The sequence below is a fragment of the Ranitomeya variabilis genome, chromosome 6 (assembly GCF_051348905.1).
Source record: "Ranitomeya variabilis isolate aRanVar5 chromosome 6, aRanVar5.hap1, whole genome shotgun sequence".
In the NCBI taxonomy this organism is placed as follows: domain Eukaryota; kingdom Metazoa; phylum Chordata; class Amphibia; order Anura; family Dendrobatidae; genus Ranitomeya; species Ranitomeya variabilis.
Window position 1 is genome coordinate 543,194,579 of NC_135237.1, and position 22,426 is coordinate 543,217,004.

The 22,426-nt window shown below is 43.9% G+C and overlaps 1 protein-coding gene across 8 annotated transcripts in view; it reads right to left on the minus strand.

Moving 5' to 3' along the window:
• The window catches only part of LOC143783036 (uncharacterized), a 251,852-nt gene that overhangs the window by 50,629 nt on the left and 178,797 nt on the right, over window positions 1-22,426 (minus strand). For all 8 annotated transcript variants that reach the window (XM_077271204.1, XM_077271209.1, XM_077271208.1 and 5 more), the window contains 2 exons: window positions 15,096-15,266; window positions 5,468-5,586 (listed from right to left, as the gene is read on the minus strand). In XM_077271204.1, coding sequence (XP_077127319.1) covers window positions 5,468-5,586; window positions 15,096-15,266 — 290 coding nt within the window. The remainder of the gene's footprint in view (window positions 1-5,467; window positions 5,587-15,095; window positions 15,267-22,426) is intronic.

Genomic DNA, 22,426 nt, shown 5'->3' on the forward strand with positions numbered 1-22,426 from the left:
AATGCGGCATGGCATGGAGGCGATCAGCCTGTGGCACTGCTGAGGGGTTATGGAAGCCTGGGTGCTTTGATAGCAGTCTTCAGCTCAGCTGCATTGTGGGGTCTGGTGTCTCCCATCTTCCTCTTGGCAATACCCCATAGAGAACTATGGGGTTAAGGTCAGGCAAGTTTGCTGCCAATCAAGCACAGTGATACTGTTGTTTGTAAACCAAGTATTGGCACTTTTGGCAGTGTGGACAGGTGCCAAGTCCTGCTGGAGAATGAAAAGCTTGTAGGCAGAGGGAAGCATGAAGTGCTCTAAAATTTCCTAGCAGATGGCTGCGCTGACTTTGGTCTTGATAAAACACAGTGGACCTACACCAGCAGATAACAGACAGCATATACACTCCTGAACATTGATATTGCGACATTAAGAAGGAAAAGTCAATTCTCATGACCTATTATCGCACTCCTGAGCTCTTACACAAATTAAATCCAGCAATCCCTGAAGTCTGTGGGAAGATGTAATACTGATAGCAGCTCTCGCGATCATATTTTCTGGACTTGTCCTTTGGTACTACAAAGTATTGAAGCACATCCATGTTCCACCTACAGGAGCTTCTACAATGTCTCATTCTACATCCATTGACATTAATGGAGTCAGTCCGTTTGCAGATATGACATTCCCGCTCTTCTGAGAAGGTTTTGGAGTTAATATGTGGGAAATTTCGCCCCTTCAACCAGAAGAGTATTTGTGAAATCCATTCTAATTCATCCCAAAGGTGTTGGATGGGTTCCAGGTCGGGGCTCTGAGAGGCCGGTCATGTTCTACAACCCCAACCTTCACAAATTATGTCTGTATGGACCTTGTACAGTACACTCGGCACCAGGGGTGGATTAAGGGTAGCCAGGGTCCCGGGCTGTTCAGACACTGTGGCCCCCCCCCGGTCATGTGACGGGGGTCATGTGACGGGGTACATGTGACGGGGGTCATGTGACGGGGGTCATGTGATACCCGAACCAGATTATTCCGGAAAAATGGCCGGGCCCTACTCTACTGTAACCTATTAAATATTTGTTGAAATCTGCAATACAATTTAGGTATATTTTGACCAATAATATCACATACAAGGAACAAATACCACCGTGCCATTTCCAGACCACATATTACCACCACATAGTGACTGAATACTACAATACTGATTAGTAATTAAAAAAAAACAAAAACACAGTACTATCACCATAAGTGCCAGTATTCACAGGAGATCTGTACTTAGTATGCAGTGTCTGTGTACAGGTAATACAGTGATCACTGGTGACATTGTACACAGGACCTCTGTATATAGTATACAGTGTATAGTGTCAGTGTATAGGTAACACTGACTCACCAGTGACGTCTCTGGGTGAAGTCCTCCATCTTTCATCCAGCACAGACCGCCATCATTTCTTCCAGCCAGGACTCGTTTCTGCAGGAAATAACAGTTATCTAGAGCTCTGCTCGCAGAACACATTACTTAATTTTTCACAACTTCTACATTACATGGAGAAAAAAAGGCGATATAGTGTCACTCTGCACAGTAACAGGACCGCCCCCCCCATTTAAAACAGTATACTCAATAAATAAAATAAATACATCACTGCAGTAATAATATCCCTTAATTAGCCCCTATGGTAATAATATTCCCCACCCTGGCCCCGTGTGTCTCATTCCTGGCTCCTGCCATATGTTCTCCCATCCTGCCCTCATGAGTATCCATTCTACACCATATGATCTCCCCATCCTGCCCCATCTGTCTCCATCGTATCAATCCTGCCCCATGATCCAATCCTGCCCCATGTCTTTCATTCTGCCCCGTGTCTCCAATCATGCCGCGTGTCTACATTCTGCCCATGCCTCCAGTCATGCGCCCAGTGTGTCCAGCAATCTGCCCCAGTGTGTCCAGCATATTACCCCTAGTGTGTCCAGCATATTACCCCCAGTGTGTCCAGCAATCTGCCCCAGTGTCTCCAGCATTGCCCCAGTGTCTCCAGCATTGCCCCCAATGTCTCCAGCAATCTGCCCCAGTGTCTCCAGCATTGCCCCCAGTGTCTCCAGCATTGCCCCCAGTGTCCAGCAATCTGCCCCAGTGTCTCCAGCATTGCCCCAGTGTCTCCAGCAATCTGCCCCAGTGTCTCCAGCATTGCCCCCAGTGTCTCCAGCATTGCCCCCAGTGTCTCCAGCATTGCCCCCAGTGTCCAGCAATCTGCCCCAGTGTCTCCAGCATTGCCCCCAGTGTCTCCAGCATTGCCCCCAGTGTCCAGCAATCTGCCCCAGTGTCTCCAGCATTGCCCCCAGTGTCCAGCAATCTGCCCCAGTGTCTCCAGCATTACCCCCAGTGCCTCCAGCATTGCCCCCAGCATTGCCCCCAGTGTCTTCAGCATTGCCGTTCGCAAAAAAAAAAAAAAGAGTTCTCCTCACCTGACCAGCGCTCCAGCGGCGAGCAGCTCCCTCCAGCAGCGCACACTCGCCGGCGACTGACAATGACGTCAGACGCCGGCGACGTGTGCGCTGCGGCCGACTTCAGCTGCCAGCCTCCAATTGGCTGGCGGCTGTTGTTAACCGCCACAGCGCCGGAAGGGGCCTGGTGAGCAGATGAGAAGGGGCCCGATGCCGGCCCCCTCTCTCTGCCCACCGGGTCCGGGGGCACATAAATGCCGGCGGCGGCGGGCATTCACAGTACTCGGGCGGTCAATCTGTGCGGTAGCCCAGGGCCCCCCACACCACTGGGCCCTGGGCTACCGCCCATATTGACCCTCTTATAATCCGCCCCTGCTCGGCACAGTCATGGGGAACAGAAAAGGGTCTTCCCCAAAGTGATCCCACAAATCTGGAAGCTACGATTGTGGGTCGCCCCGCAGGCTAGGGGTTACTCGGTACCGGGTCCGGTGGTTCACAGGGGATGTCACGGTGGCGACCCGGTCCGTGGTCCAGGGCGCCCATGTTAAAGGGGAAGGTCTTTAAAGGGAATAAAGTTTATGTTTGTGACGCCAACTGTGGTATTCGGTCAGGGTGAGGCTGCTTTAAGGGGTCCGCTGGGGTGATGTTATGGCAGCTAGGTGGAATATCTTCCCACAGGTGAAGTATATCCCCAGGGCTCACGATGTGTAGATGGTGGTATGGTGAGAGGTGCAGAGAAGAACAAGGACACAGGATTGCAGTCTCTTTACTTGGTTTACTGTTGGTTTCAGCAGCCACAGTCCAGGGCACCAGACCACAGGGCAGGCAGAGAAGTCCGGGCAGTCCAGAGACAAGCAAGTTCCCCTGGGTAAGTCAGGTGGGAGCCTACCACTATGCGCTTTCTGTCTCTAAGTCTGCTGCCACTAAGTGTCTCAGCAAGGTCTTTAATCGTTCTGCTGTCCTAGGACAGGTACCTGTATGGCAATCAGCTCGAGCCGTGTGAACTGGAGTCTGTTCTCAGTGACTCCAGGCTCCTAGGTGCTGCTGTGCCACAGGTAATTATGGGCAAAGTCATTGTAGAACAATACCCTCCGGTTCTGCTCTGTGTTTTATAATCCACAAAAGCCTCGGGCTCCCGGATTCTTGTGCTGTAACTCTTCAGAGGCCTGCTCGTGGCCTCCTAGAGCTCTCACTTTCCTCTGTGCTCCACTCCTGTATGTCCTCGCACCCAGACTCCTGCTACAAACTGAGCTCTCTCCGCCTCCAAACCAGGATCTTTATTCAGGGAAGCTGCCCTAAAACAGGGTTTTGAGCTCCCCCTCCTGGCCTGGAATTGGAAGGTGTTGTGTGTGTGCAAACCTACCAAAGGAAATCCCACTTGTCTCCAGACATAGCACTATCCTCCACATGAGGAAGACAGCACTACTGTGGTACCCGAACTCCTGGGGTGCCACATTTGTCCACAATGTTTTGTGCTAAAGCATCAAGGTTTCCCTTCACTGGGACTAAATTGCCGAGGCCGAACCCTGATAACAAGTCCATAGCATTATCCTCCTCCATCACCTGTACAGCGGGCACAATGCAGTCAGGGGGTAACATTCTCCTGGCATTCACCAAACCCAGACTCCTCCAGATAGAGAACTGTGATCCATCACTGTACAGAACACATTTCCTCCAGAGTCCACTGGTGGCAGCTTTACAACACTCCATCAGACGCTCAGCATTATGCTTGGTGATGTACGGCTGCATATTTCTGTTAGGCCGTGAAGCTCCCGGTGGGGGGTGCAGTGTTTGTGCTGATGTTAATACCAGAGGAGGTCTGGACTCTGCTGTTATGGGGTCAGCAGACCGTTGGTGATTTTTTTTTTGCCCTCTGCTCCTCAGCACTCAGTGACTCAGCTCTGCAACGTTATGGGGTCTCCACTTCGTGGCTGAGTTTCTGCGGTTACTTCCACTTCTCAATAATATTCACAGGTGATGGGGGAAGATTCAGGAGAAAGAAATGTCATGAATGGACATGACATTTAATGGTGGCTCCTATTAGGGTACGTGCACACAGTCAGTAAACGCTGCAGGTTGGACGCTGTGTACTTCCGCAGTATCCAACCCGCAGCGTCCAGATGTTACAACATAGTATGCGTGCACAGATATCCGAGGCTCACCTGCGGAGATGGACATGCGGCGGATCTTTTCAGACTGCAGGACCTCTATCTATCTTGCGGAGATGCGCCGTCTCCGCAAGATAAATTTTACCGGTACAATGCATTGGACACAGTGAATCCGCATGGTTCAGTGAACACATGCGGATTCACCTGCGTTCAATAACCGGCAGCGGACATGTGCTGTGTCCAAAGCGCTGCCGATTCCTGACCGTGTGCACCTACCCTTACAGGACTGACCTGGTATCAATGAGCTTTGCACCGGTCTGTCACATGTTAGCAAAGACAGACAGCATGGCGGAGAGCTGGTAGTTATGCACTGTGGAAATGGGACTGAATTCAATAATTAAGAAGTGTGCCCCAATACTTCTGACAATGGACAAGCTGTTCTACTAAAAGCAGGGCTTCATACAGCATCGTCAATAAAAACATAAAAATGTTATAAGTCTATAAATGCAGTGACACGAAAACAAATGATCTTCAGAAATAAAGTCTAAAAAATGTAACGAAGCAAACCACACAAATGAAAACAATGAGTGGAAATTATCTTACTTTGTTGGTACAGCACCACAAATACAATCTGACATAGAGGTAGTTTTATATATTTGCAGTGTATTCCCACTATTACGCAAAGGGCTAAATTATTATTTACACATTATGCACAGTGCATCTAGATCGATTCCATGTAATTATTTTATTCGGATGGGATGTAATAGGGGTTGTGATCCCTGCAGGGTACAGGTTGTAGTGGTGGCGGCACAGAAGAGACGGCTTAGTGCACAGTGGAAAATCGTTATTTGCTTCCGGCATTTGATAGCCTTGATTTGTCTAGTATTGTATAAAAATATCATATCCTGTATATACGAATGATAATAAAGATGTGAACACTTTACCTCCAAAAATGATCCAGAATGAACAGGCATAAGGAATGTAAAATTCTCCATACAGAAACAGGAATTTTAAGATGTCAGTTACAATCTTTCCAAGCATCACAATGAATGGGCCAAGAAGACTGAAAAAAAACAATAAGAAAAAAACATTACAAAAAGTGCCATGTATGAGAGCGTGGAGTGTGTGCATATAAGCCATTAGTAATACGTCACATGCAGTTGTGCTCAAAAGTTTACGTACCCCGGCAGAATTTTGGCTTTCTTGGCCATTTTTCAGAGAATATGGATGATAACACCAAAACTTTTTCTCCACTCATGGTTAGTGGTTGGGTGAAGCCATTTATTGCCAATCTACTGTGTTTTCTCTTTTTAAATCATAATAACAACCCAAAACATCCAAATGACCCTGATCAAAAGTTCACATACCCTGGTGATTTTGGCCTGATAACATGCACAGAAGTTGACACAAATGGGATTGAATGGCTACTAAAGGTAACATCCTCACCTGTGACCTGTTTGCTTGTAATCAGTGTGTGCATAAAAGATGAGTGAGTTTCTGGGATCCAGACAGACTCTTACATCTTTCATCCAGCCACTGACGTTTCTGGATTGTGAGTCATGGGGAAAGCAGAATTGTCAACGGATCTACGGGAAATGGTAGTTGAACTGCGTAAAACAGGAAAGGGATCCAAAAAGATATCCAAGGAATTGATAATGCCAGTCAGCAGTGTACAAACTGTGATTAACAAATGGAAAATCAGGGGCTCTGTAAAAACAAAACCACGGTCAGATAGACCAACAAAAATGTCGTCCACAACTGCCAGGAAAATTGTTTGTGATGCAAAGAAAAACCCACAAATAACATCAGCTGAAATACAGAACTCTCTGAAAACTAGTGGTGTGGCTACTTCAAGAAGCACAATAAGGAGGCACTTGAAGAAAAATGGGTTGCATAGTTGAGTCACCAGAAGAAAGCTATTGCTGCGCAAATGCCACAAAGTATCTCGCCTACAATACGCAAAACAGGACAGAGATAAGCCTCAAAACTTCTGGAACCAGTAATTTGGAATGATGAGACCAAAATTTTACTTTTTGGCCAATACCATAAACGGTACATTTAGAGAGAGGTCAACAAGGTCTATGATAAACGGAACACCATTCATACTGTAAAGCATGGAGGTAGATCACTGATGTTTTGAGGATGTGTGAGCTACAGAGGCACAGGAAACTTGGTCAACGTTGAAGGAAAGATGAATGAAGCACCTTATCACCAAATACTGGAGGCAAATTTGCACTCATCAGCCCGGAAGCTGCACATGGGACATGCTTGGTTGTTCCAACATGACAACGATCCAAAACACAAGGCCAAGTCGACATGTCATTGGCTACAGCAGAACAAAGTGAAGGTTCTGGAGTGGCCATCTCAGCTCCTGACCTCAATATCATTGAGCCTCTCTGGGGAGATCTCAAGCATGCAGTTCATGCTAGACAGTCCAGGAATTTACAGGAACTAGAGGATTTTTGTCACGAAGAGTGGGCAGCTTTACCATCTGAGAAAATAAAGAACCTCATCCACAACCACCACAGAAGACTTCAAGCTGTCATTGATGTTACAGGGGGCAATACACGGTATTAAGAAATGGGGTATGTGAACTTTTGATCAGGGTCATTTAAATGTTTTGGGTTGTCATTATGATTTAAAAAGAGAAAACACAGTACTGTAGTTTGACAATAAATGGCTTCACCCAACCACTAACCATGAGTGGGAAAAAGCTTTGGTGTTATCATTCATATTCTCTGAAAAAAGGCCAAGAAAGCAAAAATTAGGTATGGGTATGTAAACTTTTGAATACAACTGTATGTCAGGGTGCTTATCATATACCAGTCGGGGAGGAGCCGGGCATCAGATCCCCCATAATCTGATATTGATGGCCTCTCCTAAGAACATTCCATCAGTAGCTTAAAGGGAATCTGTCTGCAGATTTGTGCTATTTAATCTCAGAGTGGCATGTTTAGGGGCAGATACCCTGATTCCAGTGATGTGTCACTTACTGGGCTGCTTGGTACAGTGTTGATAGAATCCCTGTTTTCTCTGCTGTAGATGTATCAGTGTCAGAATACTGAGCTGTGTATAATCTCGCCGACACCACTGATTGGTAGCTTAATATGTAAAAACACATACCAAGTGATAAAGCCTTCCTAATACCCTGTCTGATGACAAATGCACACTTAGCAGGATGCAGCAGGCCTCCACTGATAAAGGCTAGGTGCGGCACGAGTGCAAACTACTTGATAAAAACAACCACCCCTATCCTCCAAACATTGCAGGGGTTGGCTGCCTAGTAGAAAAAATGCACATTGATATGACTCACATAGGACGCCAGTCACACTGATAGGTGTGGTGCACAGTGTCTGGTATGCAACCTATTAATGACGCCCCTTGTATTAACAGGCGGGCTGCCCAGCACTATAATATGCAGCACACGGTGACAGACGCCCCCCCAAAAAAAAACCTAACCAACATAAAAAGGCCTGGCCACATCCTGCAAAAAAGGATATGATATAGTGCAAAAAAATGTATGCATATGATAAACACATACACTATATGAGGTATTGGTTTATTATTTTGGCCAAAACAACGTAAGCCCGCAACCCAACGTCAAGGGTCCCCATAATAATGCGGGTCCTACCACTAATATCATAAAACAGCTAACATAGAAAAAAACTCAGAAAAAACACATACCAAGTGATAAAGCCTTCCTAATACCCTGTCTGATGACAAATGCACACTTAGCAGGATGCAGCAGGCCTCCACTGATAAAGGCTAGGTGCGGCACGAGTGCAAACTACTTGATAAAAACAACCACCCCTATCCTCCAAACATTGCAGGGGTTGGCTGCCTAGTAGAAAAAATGCACATTGATATGACTCACATAGGACGCCAGTCACACTGATAGGTGTGGTGCACAGTGTCTGGTATGCAACCTATTAATGACGCCCCTTGTATTAACAGGCGGGCTGCCCAGCACTATAATATGCAGCACACGGTGACAGACGCCCCCCCAAAAAAAAACCTAACCAACATAAAAAACGTGTGCTGCATATTATAGTGCTGGGCAGCCCGCCTGTTAATACAAGGGGCGTCATTAATAGGTTGCATACCAGACACTGTGCACCACACCTATCAGTGTGACTTTATCACTTGGTATGTGTTTTTTCTGAGTTTTTTTCTATGTTAGCTGTTTTATGATATTAGTGGTAGGACCCGCATTATTATGGGGACCCTTGACGTTGGGTTGCGGGCTTACGTTGTTTTGGCCAAAATAATAAACCAATACCTCATATAGTGTATGTGTTTATCATATGCATACATTTTTTTGCACTATATCATATCCTTTTTTGCAGGATGTGGCCAGGCCTTTTTATGTTGGTTAGGTTTTTTTTGGGGGGGCGTCTGTCACCGTGTGCTGCATATTATAGTGCTGGGCAGCCCGCCTGTTAATACAAGGGGCGTCATTAATAGGTTGCATACCAGACACTGTGCACCACACCTATCAGTGTGACTGGCGTCCTATGTGAGTCATATCAATGTGCATTTTTTCTACTAGGCAGCCAACCCCTGCAATGTTTGGAGGATAGGGGTGGTTGTTTTTATCAAGTAGTTTGCACTCGTGCCGCACCTAGCCTTTATCAGTGGAGGCCTGCTGCATCCTGCTAAGTGTGCATTTGTCATCAGACAGGGTATTAGGAAGGCTTTATCACTTGGTATGTGTTTTTTCTGAGTTTTTTTCTATGTTAGCTGTTTTATGATATTAGTGGTAGGACCCGCATTATTATGGGGACCCTTGACGTTGGGTTGCGGGCTTACGTTGTTTTGGCCAAAATAATAAACCAATACCTCATATAGTGTATGTGTTTATCATATGCATACATTTTTTTGCACTATATCATATCCTTTTTTGCAGGATGTGGCCAGGCCTTTTTATGTTGGTTAGGTTTTTTTTGGGGGGGCGTCTGTCACCGTGTGCTGCATATTATAGTGCTGGGCAGCCCGCCTGTTAATACAAGGGGCGTCATTAATAGGTTGCATACCAGACACTGTGCACCACACCTATCAGTGTGACTGGCGTCCTATGTGAGTCATATCAATGTGCATTTTTTCTACTAGGCAGCCAACCCCTGCAATGTTTGGAGGATAGGGGTGGTTGTTTTTATCAAGTAGTTTGCACTCGTGCCGCACCTAGCCTTTATCAGTGGAGGCCTGCTGCATCCTGCTAAGTGTGCATTTGTCATCAGACAGGGTATTAGGAAGGCTTTATCACTTGGTATGTGTTTTTTCTGAGTTTTTTTCTATGTTAGCTGTTTTATGATATTAGTGGTAGGACCCGCATTATTATGGGGACCCTTGACGTTGGGTTGCGGGCTTACGTTGTTTTGGCCAAAATAATAAACCAATACCTCATATAGTGTATGTGTTTATCATATGCATACATTTTTTTGCACTATATCATATCCTTTTTTGCAGGATGTGGCCAGGCCTTTTTATGTTGGTTAGGTTTTTTTTTTGGGGGGGCGTCTGTCACCGTGTGCTGCATATTATAGTGCTGGGCAGCCCGCCTGTTAATACAAGGGGCGTCATTAATAGGTTGCATACCAGACACTGTGCACCACACCTATCAGTGTGACTGGCGTCCTATGTGAGTCATATCAATGTGCATTTTTTCTACTAGGCAGCCAACCACTGCAATGTTTGGAGGATAGGGGTGGTTGTTTTTATCAAGTAGTTTGCACTCGTGCCGCACCTAGCCTTTATCAGTGGAGGCCTGCTGCATCCTGCTAAGTGTGCATTTGTCATCAGACAGGGTATTAGGAAGGCTTTATCACTTGGTATGTGTTTTTTCTGAGTTTTTTTCTATGTTAGCTGTTTTATGATATTAGTGGTAGGACCCGCATTATTATGGGGACCCTTGACGTTGGGTTGCGGGCTTACGTTGTTTTGGCCAAAATAATAAACCAATACCTCATATAGTGTATGTGTTTATCATATGCATACATTTTTTTGCACTATATCATATCCTTTTTTGCAGGATGTGGCCAGGCCTTTTTATGTTGGTTAGGTTTTTTTTTTTTGGGGGGGCGTCTGTCACCGTGTGCTGCATATTATAGTGCTGGGCAGCCCGCCTGTTAATACAAGGGGCGTCATTAATAGGTTGCATACCAGACACTGTGCACCACACCTATCAGTGTGACTGGCGTCCTATGTGAGTCATATCAATGTGCATTTTTTCTACTAGGCAGCCAACCCCTGCAATGTTTGGAGGATAGGGGTGGTTGTTTTTATCAAGTAGTTTGCACTCGTGCCGCACCTAGCCTTTATCAGTGGAGGCCTGCTGCATCCTGCTAAGTGTGCATTTGTCATCAGACAGGGTATTAGGAAGGCTTTATCACTTGGTATGTGTTTTTTCTGAGTTTTTTTCTATGTTAGCTGTTTTATGATATTAGTGGTAGGACCCGCATTATTATGGGGACCCTTGACGTTGGGTTGCGGGCTTACGTTGTTTTGGCCAAAATAATAAACCAATACCTCATATAGTGTATGTGTTTATCATATGCATACATTTTTTTGCACTATATCATATCCTTTTTTGCAGGATGTGGCCAGGCCTTTTTATGTTGGTTAGGTTTTTTTTGGGGGGGCGTCTGTCACCGTGTGCTGCATATTATAGTGCTGGGCAGCCCGCCTGTTAATACAAGGGGCGTCATTAATAGGTTGCATACCAGACACTGTGCACCACACCTATCAGTGTGACTGGCGTCCTATGTGAGTCATATCAATGTGCATTTTTTCTACTAGGCAGCCAACCCCTGCAATGTTTGGAGGATAGGGGTGGTTGTTTTTATCAAGTAGTTTGCACTCGTGCCGCACCTAGCCTTTATCAGTGGAGGCCTGCTGCATCCTGCTAAGTGTGCATTTGTCATCAGACAGGGTATTAGGAAGGCTTTATCACTTGGTATGTGTTTTTTCTGAGTTTTTTTCTATGTTAGCTGTTTTATGATATTAGTGGTAGGACCCGCATTATTATGGGGACCCTTGACGTTGGGTTGCGGGCTTACGTTGTTTTGGCCAAAATAATAAACCAATACCTCATATAGTGTATGTGTTTATCATATGCATACATTTTTTTGCACTATATCATATCCTTTTTTGCAGGATGTGGCCAGGCCTTTTTATGTTGGTTAGGTTTTTTTTTGGGGGGGCGTCTGTCACCGTGTGCTGCATATTATAGTGCTGGGCAGCCCGCCTGTTAATACAAGGGGCGTCATTAATAGGTTGCATACCAGACACTGTGCACCACACCTATCAGTGTGACTGGCGTCCTATGTGAGTCATATCAATGTGCATTTTTTCTACTAGGCAGCCAACCCCTGCAATGTTTGGAGGATAGGGGTGGTTGTTTTTATCAAGTAGTTTGCACTCGTGCCGCACCTAGCCTTTATCAGTGGAGGCCTGCTGCATCCTGCTAAGTGTGCATTTGTCATCAGACAGGGTATTAGGAAGGCTTTATCACTTGGTATGTGTTTTTTCTGAGTTTTTTTCTATGTTAGCTGTTTTATGATATTAGTGGTAGGACCCGCATTATTATGGGGACCCTTGACGTTGGGTTGCGGGCTTACGTTGTTTTGGCCAAAATAATAAACCAATACCTCATATAGTGTATGTGTTTATCATATGCATACATTTTTTTGCACTATATCATATCCTTTTTTGCAGGATGTGGCCAGGCCTTTTTATGTTGGTTAGGTTTTTTTTTTTGGGGGGGCGTCTGTCACCGTGTGCTGCATATTATAGTGCTGGGCAGCCCGCCTGTTAATACAAGGGGCGTCATTAATAGGTTGCATACCAGACACTGTGCACCACACCTATCAGTGTGACTGGCGTCCTATGTGAGTCATATCAATGTGCATTTTTTCTACTAGGCAGCCAACCCCTGCAATGTTTGGAGGATAGGGGTGGTTGTTTTTATCAAGTAGTTTGCACTCGTGCCGCACCTAGCCTTTATCAGTGGAGGCCTGCTGCATCCTGCTAAGTGTGCATTTGTCATCAGACAGGGTATTAGGAAGGCTTTATCACTTGGTATGTGTTTTTTCTGAGTTTTTTTCTATGTTAGCTTAATATGTACACTGTACGCAAGGTGCCAATTGGTGGAAGCGAAGTTACACAGAAGTTACACAGATTAGCTGGACTATTGTACATACGACACCTAGTCCTGTAGTGATAAACTCCTGCTGAAAAAACACTGATTATTTTGAATCTACAACAATGGTTAGAAAAATATTTAGAACTGAGAGTCCTCAGTGGTTGATACCTTTTAATGGCTAACTGAAAAGATGGTAACAAATTGCAATCTTTCGAGACTACACAGGTCTCTTCATCAGGCAAAGACTAAAAGAAATTCTGAAGAATCACATATTTATGCACAACATAGCATAGGAAAAAAAAAAAAAAACCATGGATAAGACAGGTGACATGAAGCAGAATTACCATGAGTGATAAACAGTTATGTCCATAAATATTGGACCAGTTCTTAGATAAGGAATGTTTTATTGTCCTCTGATTGGGGTCTGTCCTCTCCGACAGCTGCAGGTACCTTTCCTTGCAATCAGAAAAAAATTTAAACCTGTCCATTTATAATGACCATGGACAAGATAAAGATCCCCAATTCACATCAGGACTACAAGATACCAGGTACTTTCAGCTGCGTCACTTCTGATGTGGTGTACCTAATTATTTGTACTAAATGTCCAACTGGGGGTCTGTATGTAGGGGAGACAGGGCAAAAGCTTAGAACAAGAATTAATTCTCACCGCCACACAATAAGAGAAAAAAGAATGGATCTACCTGTGGCAATACATTTTTGTCTCCCAAATCATAACATTATGGACATGAAATTACTTGTGTTAAAAGGTAGCTTCAAATCTAAGAGAGACAGAAGAGCATGGGAATATAAACTGATGACGACCTTTGACAGTCTTAGTGGAGGAATGCATGTGTCGCATGGATTTATGTCTTTTTACATCAACTAAGGAACTTGCCCCTCAGACTATGAGGGGTCATCACAACAGAACCAGACCCCAATCAGAGGACAATAAAACATTCCTTATCTACGAACTGGTCCAATATTTATGGACATAACTGTTTATCACTCATGGTAATTCTGCTTCATGTCACCTGTCTTATCCATGTTTTTTTTTTTTTCTGTGCTATGTTGTGCATAAATATGTGATTCTTCAGAATTTCTTTTAGTCTTTGCCTGATGAAGAGACCTGTGTAGTCTCGAAAGCTTGCAATTTGTACCATCTTTTCAGTTAGCCATTAAAAGGTATCAACCACTGAGGACTCTCAATTCTAAATATTGTTCTATCTACTGGCTAACACGGTACCAAGATATATATCTTTCCTGTATCAACAATGGTTAGTAAGGTGCACAGATGGGATATTACTAGATATAACTACTTACATAATCGCATTCCCTCTGGACGTGTGTCCTGTCTGTTTATCATGTTTGCCAATGTGGGCGAGTTTTTTGTTTTCCAGATGTTTGTGGATGGTTGTGAATTTTAAAAAAGTTACAAGATTTTGAAGTGATTTTATGTACGTCTGAAATTTCTGCGCAAATTCTGCAACATTTTAGTAGAACATGCAACTATTTGCTCTAAAAAGGTGCAAGGAGGATAAAAGACAACAAAATAAAAAGCATTTTTTCTTTTGTGTAAAATAGAAAAAGAAAAAAAAATGACAACAAATACCACTAGAGAAAAAAAAAGGTGACTTAAAAAAGCGAGTGACAGATCTGGTTCAGTAGCTTTGCCATACTGCAGAGCTTATGCTACAGTGACATATTTACTGTTAGGGTTCATACTACTCACCTGCGAGAAACTCGGATGAGTCTCGCATGTCAATAACCGGCACTCAGATCGGAGCGTGCGGCTGCATAGGAATACATGCAGCCGCACGCTCCGCTCCTGCTGCCGGGTATTGACGTGCGAGACTCATCCGAGTTTCTCACAGGTGAGTATGAGCCCTTAGTCAGTGATTGTTCGGAAGTCAACCCTGTTGTCATTTTATTTGCAAATACAGATAATGGGGCTTTTGAGCAAGAGAGCAATGATTAGAAAAACTGCTCTGAAAATGCCCATGTTTGGGGGAGTAGGTGATTTTTCACGACTGATAACAGAAATTTAGTCAGGAGCGAAGAGGAAGGGGGACGTGAGCAGATAACAGCTGTATAGAAACCAGAGGGCTGGTGAGAGTTGGGTGGTATCTCCAACCTTAACTTCTCAGCCTAGAATGTAGTCACTGCATACTTGGCTAGTCTCTGGTGGTCAATCTCTTTGGCAATAAGCTGTACACTATGTAAGATAAAAGCTCTCATTGAAGGAGAATGAAAGCAGATAGAATCCCGAAACAGGATACATGGAGTCCAGATATCTCAATGATCATATGACCCTTTTATAATTAATCTATAGATGTTAATTATATCCATTTCAGTGTAAAAAGTATGGATACAAATATACCGCTGACTTATAAACTAGTGACAGGTGGATTCAGCAAACCTATCCTACTACTTACCGGATGGCTCTGGCGTGCTTCATCAGCCGCAGCCAGAGAAAGACAATGGTGACTGCAAAGACTCGCACATGAGAAACATGTAGGTCAGAATTTTGCCGCACAACCACATCTGCTATATGTGTGAGAATAACAGCCAGAAGTAGAAAATACACAATCCAATCGAAGACATTCCTGAGAGAGATAAAAAATTATACATTTGTATAGGAAACTGTCATTTATGGTAGAGGAAAATGCTACCTTGTCAAAATTGTATGTATTGGTGCAATAAACAACACTGTTGCATAATATACATACCCTTTTATTAAAATGTTAGTACAACTAAGAATAGGGTCTAATGTCAGTGCTCTCACTGTATATTACAATACATATCCAAGGGGTGAAATAAGTATCGAACATGACACCAATTTTCTAAGTAAATATCTTTCTAAAGGTGCTATCAACATAAAATTTTCACCAGATGTTGGTATCAACCCATCCAATCCACACAGGCAAAGAAATCAAACCATATCTGTCCATAAATTAAGTTAAAAGTATTGAACAGGCTTACGGAAATTTAGTTAATACTTCGTACAAAAGCCTTTGCTGTTAATGACACCTTCAAGATGCCTCCTGTATGGAGAAACTAGTCACAGGCATTGCTCAGGTGTGATTTTGAAACTACTTGAGAGTTTCCTTGTCATGTGTTCAATACTTTTTCCCTGTGTTTATTTAGAAAATTGGTGACATGTTCAATACTTATTTCATCTGCTGTAAATCATAAATTTTACAACAAATAGCCCTTGTCTAATCTTCATGTAATGATCTATTAATTTGAGTTCAATATCAAAAGTAATTTTTTTTTATCATTGTTATTAATTAGGATTAAACCTCTGACCTTTGCCGGACGCTGAGCGATGGACTCCAGTGAGTAAAACACGGCTCCTTGGGACGTTTTATACTGTTTATATTAATACGTTAAAATGAGAAATTAATCTCAAAATTATCAGGCTGTGAGTTTAAATGTTTTCTAAAGCTCAGAAAATGGAAAGTAATTGTACCATTTAATTTCCGAGCGTTTCTAATCTATGCAATGTGTCACGTACCAGTGCTGAGAAATAAAATTCAGACATCCACTGCAAATGCGAGAAGATGTGAATGAAAAGCTAACAAAAATGATACTGTTCAATAGAGATAAAAACCAAGACTCAGCCCAGGGGAACTCCAATTTTAGACCCACCAATCAAATTCATTATTAGCACTGACTTTAATCGTCAAGTCAGTATTGATGGTATTACAAATAGTTACAGTCTGCAGCTATCCTGTATATGTTTGTATAGGGCTATCCTTTTTATTTAAGAAAACAATGAGCAGTAACAGATAACTTTTCTAAATTACACCCCTTATCAAACATGCTGATATGTCCCTAATGCCTTCCTAAAAGAAGTGACTTTCTAGCAAAAATTGGATCCAATCTTCCGGGCATGCAGAGAGGGATCCCACAACCCTCTGCGGTGCCCCTCACTGAGAAAGCACAAGATCACGTGCATTGAACTAAACTAGCTCTTACGCTCCTAGGTGGCGCACGTGGTTCATGGACCCCCTGTGCCACGGACCGGACTTACCCTGGAGGGGTGTGACTAAGCTGCTACCCTGGTGTTCTCTGGAGCCTCTAGTGGTGAGGTCAGACTTGTGCGGTAGGTAGCTGCCAGGTACCACTCCAGGGCGACGTCCGGCCGTAGCTGTTGACCCCAAAGGGCAGAGATGCTACTTCTGCTTCTTGGACACAGCAGGATGCTCACTTGGGACAAGTTCAGGTAGGACAGCCTTTTGGTGCAAGTTCCCACAGGACAGTCTCTCGGAACAAGTTCACACAGGCAGCCATGGGGATAAGCTCACAGTCCTGGATAGGACAGCCTCTTGGGGCAGGTTCACACAGGACGGCCTCTCGGGAGAAGTTTACACCGGACGGCCTTTCAGGACAAGCAGACAGGGCAGCCACAGGGAAAAGTTCACTGTTCTGACTTGGGTATTCAGTCCCAAGTGTGGCAGACAGTTACCGTCGATGCGACCATGGGGACACCGTCAAAGCAGTCACAGGGATACAAGGGCAGATACACAGGTTCTCAGGATATGGAACATTATCAGACTAGGGAAAGGGGACCTGGCAACATACAGTTACAACCACCTAACATAACTATAGGGGGTGTTCAGGTGCCTCTCAGTAGGGCAGGGTGCTTTTTGTACATGATGTCTCCCAGCTATTGACTGGGAGACACCTGGCAGGGGAATGCACATTTTACTAAATGCTTCCTAGCACCTGCTGGGAGCATTTATCAAGTGCGCACACTGCCCCTTTAAGAACAGGGGAGTATACACACCCTTGCCCTATGAATGCCGCTGAGACACCGCTGCATGCGCAGAGGAGGAAGAAGACAGGGACTGGAGCAAGCTGGGGATCTCACCACGGCCAGGGCGGTGAGTAAGCCGGCGTCACTACATGGTGACAAAACAGGGCACAATGCAGGGGTGCCGAGCACAGCGCTACACTAGCTTTGCCTTGTCCTTTGTTAAGCAGTTGCCAAACTGGTTAGTAAAGTATGAGGGAAAGCTGGTTTAGTTCACAACGTGAGATCCCCCTAAATACAACGAGGGCAGCTGAAGGTAATAAAAACAAAAAGAAAATACAGTGTCCTTTAAAAGAGTATTGCAGCCTACGCCTAACTAGGTTATTATCATTCCACTGGGTAGGCAATAACTGATAAGTAGAGAGTGGTTCCACTTCCCACCACTGAGACCACCACTGATTGCTGGAACAGTAAACTTGTGTCCATCATTCTTCCTTGGCCGCTGTAATCTTTTTTTCCGCTGTTCTCTATAAAACTTAATGTTTTGGATCTGACAAGTTTCCTTTATTAACCTGCCGATATGGGGTTAATCTGCAGGTTAATAGTGTTATGAAGGTGTCTGGCCACAGTATTCAAAGTGAGACATCCAGGAGAAAATGAACTTTATTTCTCCCGGGAGCAGTCGGCTTTCAGTCATGCAGGCGGGCTTGGAGCAATTACAGTAACTCAGAGCACTGAGAGCGGCGGCTGTAAACACACCCCAACACTGACTGACAGGTGGCTCTGTACGTACTTATGAACTGCTAATCCGGCTGTCAGTCAATCCCCGGGTGTTCTTACCACTGTAATTGCTCTGGCCTTGCCTGCATGACTGAAAGCCGGCTGCTCCCAGGAGAAATAAAGTTTATTTTCTCCTGGGTGTGGCACTTTCAATACTGTGGTCGGGCTCCATCATTAACTATTAACTTGCTAATTAACCTTTATCTGCAGTTTAATAATGTTTTTGGACCTGACAGGTTCCCTTTACGTTTTATGGAGAACAGAAAACTAAAAAGACTATAAATAAGGAGAAAAGCACAAGGAGAATAAAAAACTGCAGTTATGGGGCTGTGCTGATGCATGAAAGCAAGTAAAAACAGCAGCATCCTGGATACACACCAAGTTCACATTCAGCCTGTATTACTGAGAGGGACAGTCTCATAGATGAGAAATCTGAAACTTGGATCAGGCTGAAAACAGCATATTAAAGGTCTGAAAATGAATCAAGAAATGAAGATTGCAAAATGGAAATGTTTCCATGTCAAAAGTATCTACAGAGGTCAATCCATCCTGTATTGTTTAAGTAGAAAAGTTCTAAAAAAAAAAGAAAGGTGGGAATAACTGAGAATACATTTCAATTAAGCTGTACAGCAGTGCTTTTGACAGGATGGGTCCAACAATTATAGTAATCCATGAGATGAAAACATCAAGGATAGATGAATAATGACTTGAGGATCTTCAGTGATGAACAGGTTAATTCAGCATCTGGTTAGCTGCGGATAGTGAGTCATAATGGCACAAAAACAGATAATACATACCGAGGAAGCAAATTCAAAACAGACACCACGGAAGCATTTCTCTCCATGGAAGAGCAATGCAAAGATCCCAGTGGGCAAAGTCAAAGAAAGTCTCATCAAAAGCTAATTAGACTGTGGCCTCAGGGAAATGTATTACTGAATGAAAAGAGTGGGTCTTCCTTCTCCCTTTGCGATTAAATGCTTTATAACTGAAAACTTGAGCACGGATTGAGCTAATACTATTGTTGAGCGGCTTCTGGTAGTTGGTAGGGTTGAGAATACGGGCATGAAAGGTCAGCGAGTCACTTGTCATCACAAATGTATGAATTCATATTGCCTCACCCCGGGCAGGAGAGAGCTAGTAGCTGCCAAAAACAGGCGAGACAACAATTCATGATTTGTTTTTATTTACATTTTTCTTTCTTTTCAGTTTCAGGAGAATGACCCTGATTCTAATTTAGAGTGCCCATAACCCATTTAGATGAGCCAATAATCGGCAATTTCATTTGTGATTATGGGCCTCTGCAGTGTTGAATTGGGGTGGTAAGAGCCCACCAGTAACATTGACTTGGGGGGCCCTCTGTTCAGCATCATGCAAATATCACAGTGGCGACCAAAAGTTTTCTTTTTTTTTTTTTTTTTTAAAGTGTGATATCTTCTGTCTGGTTGTTGTGATGCCATTTTCCTGGTGATGAATTGAAAGTGCATGAAGCTGTATACTATTTATTGCTCACAACATAGAGAGTAACATTTTTGTTTGCAAACCAATTATTTACTAAATTGGATGTGTGCTTAGGATCATTGTCTTGCTAGAATTTCCAGCCCCTTCCTACTTTGGTTTTACCATGTGGCAGCTTTACATGCTCCAGTATATCCTATACCTGGTAGCATTCATATTTCCATCAATTCTATGCCAAGGGCAAATGGCAGATGCAGAAAAGCAGCCCCAAACCATTACATTGCCACCACCATGTTTCATTGTAGGAGTTTGGTACTTTACATCACTATAGTATACAGATTGAACTTGAACTGAACTTGGATTTATCCTACCACAACACCTTAGACCCATCTGCCTTCTGGTTCTTTGCTGAGATGAAAGGCTTCTTGACTGGAACTCGTCCAGTCAACCCTACTGCTCTTAGCCATTGCCCCACAGTTTGGTGACTCACTTTGACCCTATATTCTTCATTCATTTTGTCATGATACAGGTTGGGGTTTGCTTCTTGCTTTTCCGTCCCCGGCCTGGTTATGGTGGGGTTAAACTTTCCTGCCTCTTTTTGGTTCGTGGTTGGCTATTTATTGGTGCCACTCGTGGTAGCATTTGTCAGTGATAGTTCAAGCCCCTGGCTTGAGCAGCTGACCCGTATACCCTAGTGATCCTTCTGCCTCTGATTATCCGTATTTGTGCCTGACCCGTTCCCTATCCTTGACTTAGTGTGTGTTTGGTAGTTTTCTACAGTGTATGACTGGGCTTGTATTCTGAAATCTGCCTCCTGCTTTCCGTCTCCGTTATTACGCTTCCCATCTGGCTTTGACTCTCTGGCTCGTACCCCGACTACGTCTTGTGTCTTATGTTTTGGATCCTGCACTCCCGTCTGGTTCTGATTTCTGGCTGGTCTCTGGCCTCGTGCATTGCTGTGACCTCTGGTACTCCGTCTTCCTGTTTGTTGCTGACCGGCCTGTCTGACTACTCTGTCACCTCCTGGTGGCGCTCCTCGCTTTTCACTGTGGTGCTACACGGTGAGTGCTACCTTTTTCCCCTTACCTGCGCCCCCCTGGTGGAGGTTGCGTGCAACTGCCTTGCAATTGCATTACACATTTCGTTTGAAATCTGCACAGCACTTTTATGGACATCAGATACTGGCTTTTACTTATTAATTTTGTCAACTTTGGAGGAAGTTTTCCATGGTCGTCCACTTCTAGGTTTATCAGCTGTTCCATAAACTTCTTTTTTCTTCTTTTTCTTTCTTTATTATAAGTGACACGTGACTCTGAGAGCAGGTGAATTCCATAGCGACCTCTTTTTGGGTTTTGTCTGACTTTACTCTCAGGATAATAAGCTTCCTGACATCTGGTGATAAATTTGACTTTGTCACTTTGCCATGTTTTAACCGAAAAACACACAAAAAAAGTAAAAATTTTAGGCAAAATTCGACTACCCACGAAAAAAATATGCAAAACATTTGGCCCAGCACATGTTGAAAACTAACACATAAAGGGATAAAACAATGTCAAACAAAATTTTCATCCTTGTAGCTGACAACCATGTGCTCCTGGTTTACTAAAATCACCAGGAAAATGGCATCACAACAACCATACAGAAGTAATCACATTTTTTAAAAAAATGCAAAACTTTTGGTCGCCACTGCATGTATCTCTCTTTTTCTCAAATTTACTTCTATATAATAAGTATCTAAATTTTGGACAATCCCTTTAATAGACAAAACATTTGCCGTTAATTCTGTGGTGCTATACACATGAAAATAGTGTAAACGGTTTACAGTATATAACATACAATCTAACTTTATATAAGATAACATGAAGTATAACAGTACAATGAACAAGTCTAAATGTCTCTGACTGGTGCAGGGAGAAAGAAAAGACCCTGCCCACAAGGACCTACAATCTACAGAGGAAGGGAAGAAGACAGTAGGTGAGGCCCGCAGATTCTTATTAAAAATAGTTGCACCAGGGCTATTCTAGGTTGGAGGCTTTTTTTATTAACTCAGTTTTTTTTACACTGAATCACTCCTTAGGCAAGCCGTGAGGCAGTGAAGAATTCAGAGGTCAAATGCCAGCAGGGTACGTCATAGACAAAGGCGATAATACAAACAGTCAGAGGCAAAGTCCGAGATCTATTAACTAAGGTGAGAGTGTGTCAAAGGCAAAGTGGTAATCCAAACAAGTAGTCAAAAAGGCAAATCCAAGGTCTGCCAACAAAGATCAGAATAGCAGAATACAGAGCACAGAACAAACACACCACTGAGCTAAACGCTACAACTGGCAATGGTCTGATAACAGCTAGCCAGCTAAAAAGTTAGGTAATTACCAATAACGGGTGATACCCAGAAGACCCTGGAGGCCGGCCAGATGAGCAGCTGGGCTGTCAGTCACAATACTGACAGCCCAGGACACCCCTGCCTCAGATTTGGCAATTGGGCTGTCATTCACAATACTGACAAGTCAGCACACCCCTATCCTATAGAGCGGCTGAGATGTCACTCACAGCGTGGAGGAATCGTGACAGTTGTCATGTTGCTTTCAAAGATTTTCAAGGCAGGGGAGAGTTTTACTGGTTAGGGTAATGATTTCCAGAGTTTGGATGATACACAGGAGAAGTCTTAGATATGGTTGTGTGAGGAGCTGGTTCAGTTGATGCTCTCCATTGTCTGACTTAAACAGAAATTTGTTTCTAGCAGCAAAGATGTTGAAATAGATTACAAAAAGTGAA